At 27.0% G+C, this 7,928-nt stretch overlaps 1 protein-coding gene across 1 annotated transcript in view; it reads right to left on the minus strand.

Moving 5' to 3' along the window:
• LOC102680650 overlaps positions 1 to 3,660 on the minus strand; it is a 5,630-nt gene extending 1,970 nt beyond the window's left edge. The window contains exons 1-3 of the mRNA XM_031509222.1: positions 3,043 to 3,660; positions 2,796 to 2,964; positions 9 to 2,628 (exon numbers count right to left, since the gene is read on the minus strand). Of these exons, the coding sequence (XP_031365082.1) occupies positions 9 to 2,588 (2,580 nt within the window). The 5' untranslated portion in view covers positions 2,589 to 2,628; positions 2,796 to 2,964; positions 3,043 to 3,660. The remainder of the gene's footprint in view (positions 1 to 8; positions 2,629 to 2,795; positions 2,965 to 3,042) is intronic.
• Between the last annotated feature and the right edge of the window lie 4,268 nt (positions 3,661 to 7,928).

The following is a 7,928-nucleotide window of genomic DNA, read 5'->3' on the forward strand; positions in this document are numbered from 1 at the left end:
GTTTTAGAATTTCTCAATAAACTATCAGAATGCCATCGATCATAATCGGAAAGTTCACCATCGCTTACAACGCGTCTATCTGATCGTATCGGTAAAGATTTCATATCTATTATAGTGTTACTCATTTCATCTTTGATCTCTTGAAGACTAGGTTCTCTTCGAAGATGAATTCTATCATGATTAATTAAACCGTATAAATTAGCAGATAAAGATCTAACCGCTCGTTTCTTTTTGGTACCAAAAGTAATTTCCTGATCTCTAATAATACTGTTTTTACTTTCAACAATGTTTTTCGATGTATTGGCATCCTTTCTGAGAGCTCTATAAGCCAAATCATCGGTAACAATGTCAGGCTCGCACTGTGGTATGTATGACGAACGAGGATAGTCTGGTTTAGTTGGTGTGGTGTGTAAATAGTCGCTTTCTGTGGCAGCCGTTACCGGTCCTAAAGGAATTCCAAATGGAGGTTGAGGATCAATTATCTTTAATGTGTTATTAGCATGTTGAATGCTCCGATAAACAACATCATCTCGTGTCACATCTGGTTCGTCTCGACGCGATGCACAATTTCCAGCATATAGATAATCATCAGTTATATCTTTGCGTGATAAAATAGGCGAAGCTATCAGATAACTGATATTAGAGAGTGCAGATTGACCAACCACTTCCGACAATGATGCAGGTCTCTCTTTAGGATGCATTCTTCTGTAAGCCATATCATCTTTTGTTCTATCTGTAGAATCTTCTGAAATATATGAAATAGTATTGGTTTTTGCTTGACGAAGACTAAATTCTTCCATACTACGTCGTTCGGCTCTATCAAGAAGATCTTCATCTCCTAAACGGAGGCTATTATATATTGCTTCAAGTTCAGAAAGCGCTTCTTCAAGATTTTTAGAACTTCTTTTTTTTTCTAAAGTGTCTTGTTCACTAATTAATTGATTTTCTTCCATTTTTAAATGATCAACAAATGTATCATTTGGTAAATTATAAAAATTTTCGATTGAAATTTGTTTTATTGGTGATTTCGTATAGGAACTATCCAAAGACTTATTAATAGTAGGTGAAACGGAATTATTATGCATGTTTTTAATATAAGTAGTAGATAATCTATTTTCACGCATTTTGGTATCATAATTTTTAAAGCTTGAAGTAAGTTGATCATTTCGATCATTTCTCCTTTGACATTTCATTGCTTCTGTTTCTTTAAACATCGGTTCATCTATGTGTCTGCCAGTTGAATTGTGTCTATTGTTTGTACATTCTGATAAATTACAAGATGGTGTTGAGCTTATAGTTAAAGACAATGGACGTCGTGGACAATGTTTAATCGAGCCACACCAACTGATTTCATTATTTGAATCATAGGATCTTAAACTTTTTACATGATCTTTAGTAACTTCATGTATATCGTTCATTTTAGTACGTAAAGTATCATCGTATTTCATTGCACCAAAGTTTTCATTCAATGGAAAAGAATTACAACCATAAGTAAAAATTCGACGTGGATCTCTTGGTGGAGGTTCAGGTGGAGAAGAACTTCGACTCGCAAACTGACGATTTCTCGTATAATCATATGGATCAGCATAAATTGTATTACTAGCCATAGATAAATTGAAAACATTATTTTCTTCTTGATTTAAATTATTTTTATTTCTGTATAAAACATTTGGTTTTGCATAAGTATTATTTTGGTTTAAATCTGTTATATATTGGCTCATTGGATATTTTGTGAGATCAGTAGATGATTTTGTTTGTAAATTAGGTACAATCAATCCAGATTGTCGTAGATTTTCAGCAGATTTTTTTATTGGAAAGGTATTACTGTTAGAATAATTGATATAGTATGATGATTGTTCTGAAAATTGAAATGGTTCATTTGCATCTGTAGAAACAGATGATTGTTCTTCATTCATGAAATCAAGACTGGTGCGTTTATTTGTTATATTGTTTAAATTTTCTGGAAACTTGTGACCTTCATCTCTTGATAAACGTTTTATATAACGTTCAGTACGTGCTGCACGACTTTTTCTATTACAAGAAATATTTTTCTGTGTACTATGTGCAGCAATTTCATTTTGATATCTTGTCAATGAATTACAAGATTTACGTGAATCTTCATCTGAACTACTATCTGCACAAATACGGTCTCGTTTTGCTTCTACTCGTGCTTTTAATTTATTTTTCCTTGCTTTTTTACTTAATCCATCCAATGATCCATCACTACTACGAGAATTCAAAGAATCTTTTTGTAAATTTGTTATATCCATTGATTTTGTAGTATCATTAATATTTAAATGTTGATTTGAATTCTTTTCAATTGGTTGAAGCACAACATTATGTAATTTTCTATTAAATACTGTGCGAGATTTTGGTTGTCTTGTACAATATACAATTTCTTCATCATTAGAAGAACTATCATAATCACGAATTGATGATATTCTTTTCAAAATTCCACCAATTGACCATTTTTTTTCTTTTTTCTTATCTGTAGAAGTCACAGCATTACAGACAGGTAAGCGTCGAGTTGGTGGTAAAAGACCATCCATTCTTAAGATATCTTTTCCACTGATACTTCTTTTTTCCATTATGAATAAATAATTTATCTATTTAAATATATTATAATATCTAAAAAAAATTAAAATTAATATTTAATTAATATTTAAAATTTTTTAAATTTATTATTATTTGTAAGAATGTTTTAAACTATAAAATCTTATTATATCAATATTAACAAATTATATTAATAAATATATTGATATGCTGTTAATTTTAATAATCTTAATTTTACTTACGAATATATACGTATATTAAATATATATATCATATAGATAACATATAAATGCAGAAAATGTGTAAAAATTTGCAGATATAATCACTTCATTATAACCATTAAACGAATTACATTTTATTTAAACAGCAAGTTTTCGATTTCCAATATTGATATGTTTATATAGTGAACACCTTGAAACAGAGGATTTTCATTATAAACAATTATATACCATTACGTGCATGTATATAAATAGAATATTGTCTGCTAACCTCCATGCAGACGGTCAATTGAATGATTCAGATAAGTATTAGGCGAAGGGCGAATTTTCTGTACATTTGCCAAATATTTTCCTGTGATTTAGGAATGTTAGGCACAAAATTCATTCACATTACACAGGATATAAATCAAGACAACTTAGATCAGTACATCTAATGTAGCGCTGATAATCCTGATAAGATTTCCACACCTCTTCCGTAGAATTTCGCAATACATTCGTTATCTTGACAGATGAACTATAAAAGCAGTTACTCTTGAAAATTATAATGAACTCTTGTAAATTATTAAAGTTCCAAACAGTTTGATTTAAAGATGTGTTTGAAAATTACAAAAGACTTGATTAATTTTCAGACACCTACGATCTGTAACTAATATTTGCTTCATGCTTATTTAATACTGCCATTACATGGATATCGGTGAATGTAGTATTACGCGTCAAATACAAAGGATACTGGTAGACCACTCGAAACTGACTCGAATCAGATCGAATCAGATATGAGAAGAGAAGGGATTCATCGTTTAGACCCCACCCATTACACCAACCTTCCCCCATCGCGCAGAATCACGCACAGTAAATCGTGCACGCATCTTACGCACCCACGCACGACAATTATATCATCTGCTTTAGAATTATTATAATAGTATTCTTACCTTCGAAAAAAAAATAAAATAGTATTATATTTATTGATATATTATTGATATAAATATAAAATTATTGATATAATAAAACAATATATAATGTACATTATACAAAATATTTTTTATAAAAATATTTGATATTTTCTTTAACAATAATGTAGAAAAAGGCATGTAATATATTTCAATATGTATTGCACTATTTATTATGACGCTTCACATAGAAATCCTCTTTGACAGAGTTTAATAAAACTCTGATGATATAGTAGGAAAATGCTATTCTTCGGTTAGAATTGAAAATAAAGGAATTTTGTGTAATTGATCCTTTTAATATTTATTTTTTTAATAAATTGGAATATAAAATTTTATAAGTTTGTGAAATTGATTGTTTTAATATTAATATTATTTGTTTTTTTTATCATAAATTTTTTTATATAAATTTTATAAATTTTTTAATTTTTTTTTTCATTAACATAATAATAAATATAGATCACTTATTCATTTATGTACTTTTATGTACTTTACATGCAATATGATAAGTAGAAAATGAATGAATTGATAATTATATCGAATCACAGGAACCTTGAACTTACGACTCCAAGTTATGTTTGAGATTCAGTTTAAAATTGTATTGCATTCCAGATTTGAATTACGTCAGACTAAAGACGTAATACGACACTATTATAAATAGAGATGTTTTTATATTAGTGTTTAACTGACAAATTTCAATTTAAATTATTCTAGTTTTTTTTAAATAAAATATATTTTTTTAAAACATTTACATTATACGATTATAAAAAATAATATTATGTTTTCTGAATTAAATTGATTTATTTTCAAAAAAATATTAAAATCATAATTACTTCTTGTAAGTAATATACTTTCATCAATCTAAATTGCAAATCTATAATTGTATGAGACATACATTTCTTATTTTTAGATTAACAATTTTAATTTTAAATATTTATTTATTTATATAATTTCTCAAAAATTTAAGAAATTTAATTAATAAACATTATGAAATAAAGAATTAATATTGCATTGTTAAATCCATTATTAAATAAAATACATCTATATCAAATCATTGTGTAATGTTAAAACAGAAAGTTAAAAGAAAGTATAATTATAAAGCATTTAAAAAACCATAATTGTCACATACAATGCGAATGAGATACTACGGGATATTTCTTTTAAAGAATTAAATACTTATTCTAATGTTTTAAGATTAGAATTATTATTTTCATTAAAAGTATATATATTGTAATAAATATGATTATATAATATATTTCAAAAAAGAAGTCAAATTAAAAAAAGAAATGGAAATATAAAATTATATATACATTTGGTTAAATATTGATGTATTTTTAATTTCAATGGTAAAAAAGATATATAATAAAAATATACATATAGGTAAAAAGGTAAGAGAAGAAATAAAAAAAGTATAAATTACACTTGTTTTATTGCATTTTAAAGTGTTCATCTACATTTTATGTTTAATTTTAAGCGTTTGTATTTATTCATCAAAAAATGGATCAAAAAACATATAAAAAAATGTTTATTATTATTATATTTCATTCACATTTTAAACTATATATTCAAACATTCATTGTTATTAAAAATTTCAAAAAATAAATAATACTTCAAAAAAATACAAAACTAAAATATTTTTTATTCTTAAATTAAACAAATTCATCTATATTTTAAATTGCATCGTCGAGTTATCTATATAAGATATAATAATTATCAAAAATAATTAATAATTTTAATAAATCATTATTTATGCTTCAAATCTCCATTTTTATTTTCTATTTCATTTCGTTAAATCCTAACAATTAAACCAAATGTCCACCAAGAACCGGATATATTCTTCCATTTTCTTTTTCTCCGCGCAAATCGATGATATGCAAAGTCCAATAATATTTGCGGATATTTTAAGTACGGATAGGAAAAAAAAAAGAAAAAAAGAAAAAAAGAAAGAATGAATGAATAGGGAATGCGCATTTCGTGAAAGTTATAATTCCTCTGAGTATTCTTGGTGCAAGATTACCAGACATAACGCATTACGCGAACTGTTAAAGGTTTGAGATATCACGAGGAGACGGTGATATTCTTTCGAAATTAGGTATTCATGCTGCATCAATCCGGTCCAGAGAGCCATATACGGTTGGTCAAAGACACGAGGCATTGTGTATATGTAAGTTGCACATATCTCATCGATGTAGCAAGGAGAAAGCCGCTTTCAGCATTAATTCAGGACAAGTACCTTTATTTTGCGCGCGGCAAAAACTTTACGAAAAAATCGACATGGCTCGCAAATTGACGTGGCTCGAAATAGCGGGCAGAATTTTTTTATAGCATGATGAGTATCTATTTATATCCGAAAGTATATTTAATCGTTTCACGCGAACAGAAGTATATGTATAATTTTAGAATGTATAAAAAGAATGAATCAAATTAACTTGTAATTGATATTAGTGTTTAACACACACGGATATAATGAATAACTATTTCCTTTATTTAAATTCAAAAAATTATTTTATCAATATAATTTAATGGCTTTGTTAAATAATTTTTAAGAAAATTTAACGCTGTATAGAAATGAAATTATTTTTTAAAAATATTTAGGTATTTAGCTTTTGATATTTGGTTCAGAATACGTGACAGATCGATTGTTTTAAAGTATATTTACAAAATATACAGAACGTCATTGAAAAATTTAAAGAATCAGAATCAAGTGATTCTTTTTTCAAAATTAATTTCATACTAATAGAATTCATTTATCTATAACAGAAAATCAAAAATAATTTTGCATTAATTTTGATATTTTTAGATTAACTGTTAATTGGGGAAAGAACTCATTATTAACTCATTATTTGGTTTTACAATTTCTTATTGTTAAATTTAATATATATTAACTATAATGTATTTTAAATGCATCATTAAATGTCAATTTGAAAATTTAAGTATAATATATTATACTTAAGTATATATATATATATTATATTATATTTATATTTGCAAGAGTAAAATTTGGATAAAATTTGATTAAAATGAATTTCCTGGTTATTGATTTCTGATATTAAAATAAATATTAAAAAATAAGCCAGTTAACAGATAAATATAATTAATTATAGGGATTATGAATTATTATGAGCTTTTATAAAATATCACAGTTAATTTCGAACAATATTTTGATGGTAAATTGAAAGAGCCGTGAAACTCTCAAGGATATGAATTGAAATAGCCTGTAGAAATAGCAGACAGTCCATGATTGCAGGGTCAAATGATGACAAGGACAACAACCGTATGAGTGTTAAGCTTTTTCGTTTATTGAAAATATCTCTGTAAAACGTGTGTATATTGTGGCCGGGCGAGGTAAGCCGACAAAACCGAATCTTTTTTTTTTTCTTCATTTTTTCGACAACGAAACGAAATCGGGTAGCAAACGAAGGAATACGGTGAAGACATTAAAAACAATAATAGAGTCAAATCGTTATTTAGTTACCTACATAAGTAAAGGACGAATCAACGATGCATTCGCTTACTTTTCTTTTTTTCTTTTTTTTTTCTTTTAATCTTAGTATATTAATTATATTATGTATAACAAAGCGGTAACAACTTGTTAATTGTAACTATTACGGTAATAATCGTTTACTTTATATAATTACAATAATGTAATGTAAGGATGATCGTTAACTAATCGATAACAAACGAATCGTTTCCTCCTCCATCCTTCCTTCGTCTTGATCATATTTATTCTCGTCACTTTCTTAACTTCGTCTTTTCCCTATTTTTCTTCTCTTTTTTCTTTTATTTTTATGTTTGTATTTATTTATTTATTTATTTATTTTTTTGCTTAAATCCGATATCGATCTTCAGCTAAATCGTTTCGTTATTTATTTTATTTTTCGTATATTCCCTCTTTCGTATTAATTATTTAACAACAGTTTTTTTATTCCTTTTATTACTTGCTCTTTAATTTAATAATCGTAGTAAACATAGTAATTATTTATAATATTGTGCAAATAATCCATATTTTTATTTTGTTTAATAATAATGAATGTCATTCAACGGAGGAGCTCTTCTGTTCTCTCTTTCTCTCCCTCATTTTCTCTCTCTTTCGCTCTCTTCTCGCTTTCTCGCTCTCCCTCTCTCGCGCTCTCGTTCATTCTTTCCCTCATTCTCTCTCTCTCTCTCTCTCTCTCTCTCTCTCTCTCTCTCTCTCTTTCTATTATTCACACAT

The sequence above is a fragment of the Apis dorsata genome, unplaced genomic scaffold, assembly GCF_000469605.1.
Source record: "Apis dorsata unplaced genomic scaffold, Apis dorsata 1.3 scaffold_132, whole genome shotgun sequence".
In the NCBI taxonomy this organism is placed as follows: domain Eukaryota; kingdom Metazoa; phylum Arthropoda; class Insecta; order Hymenoptera; family Apidae; genus Apis; species Apis dorsata.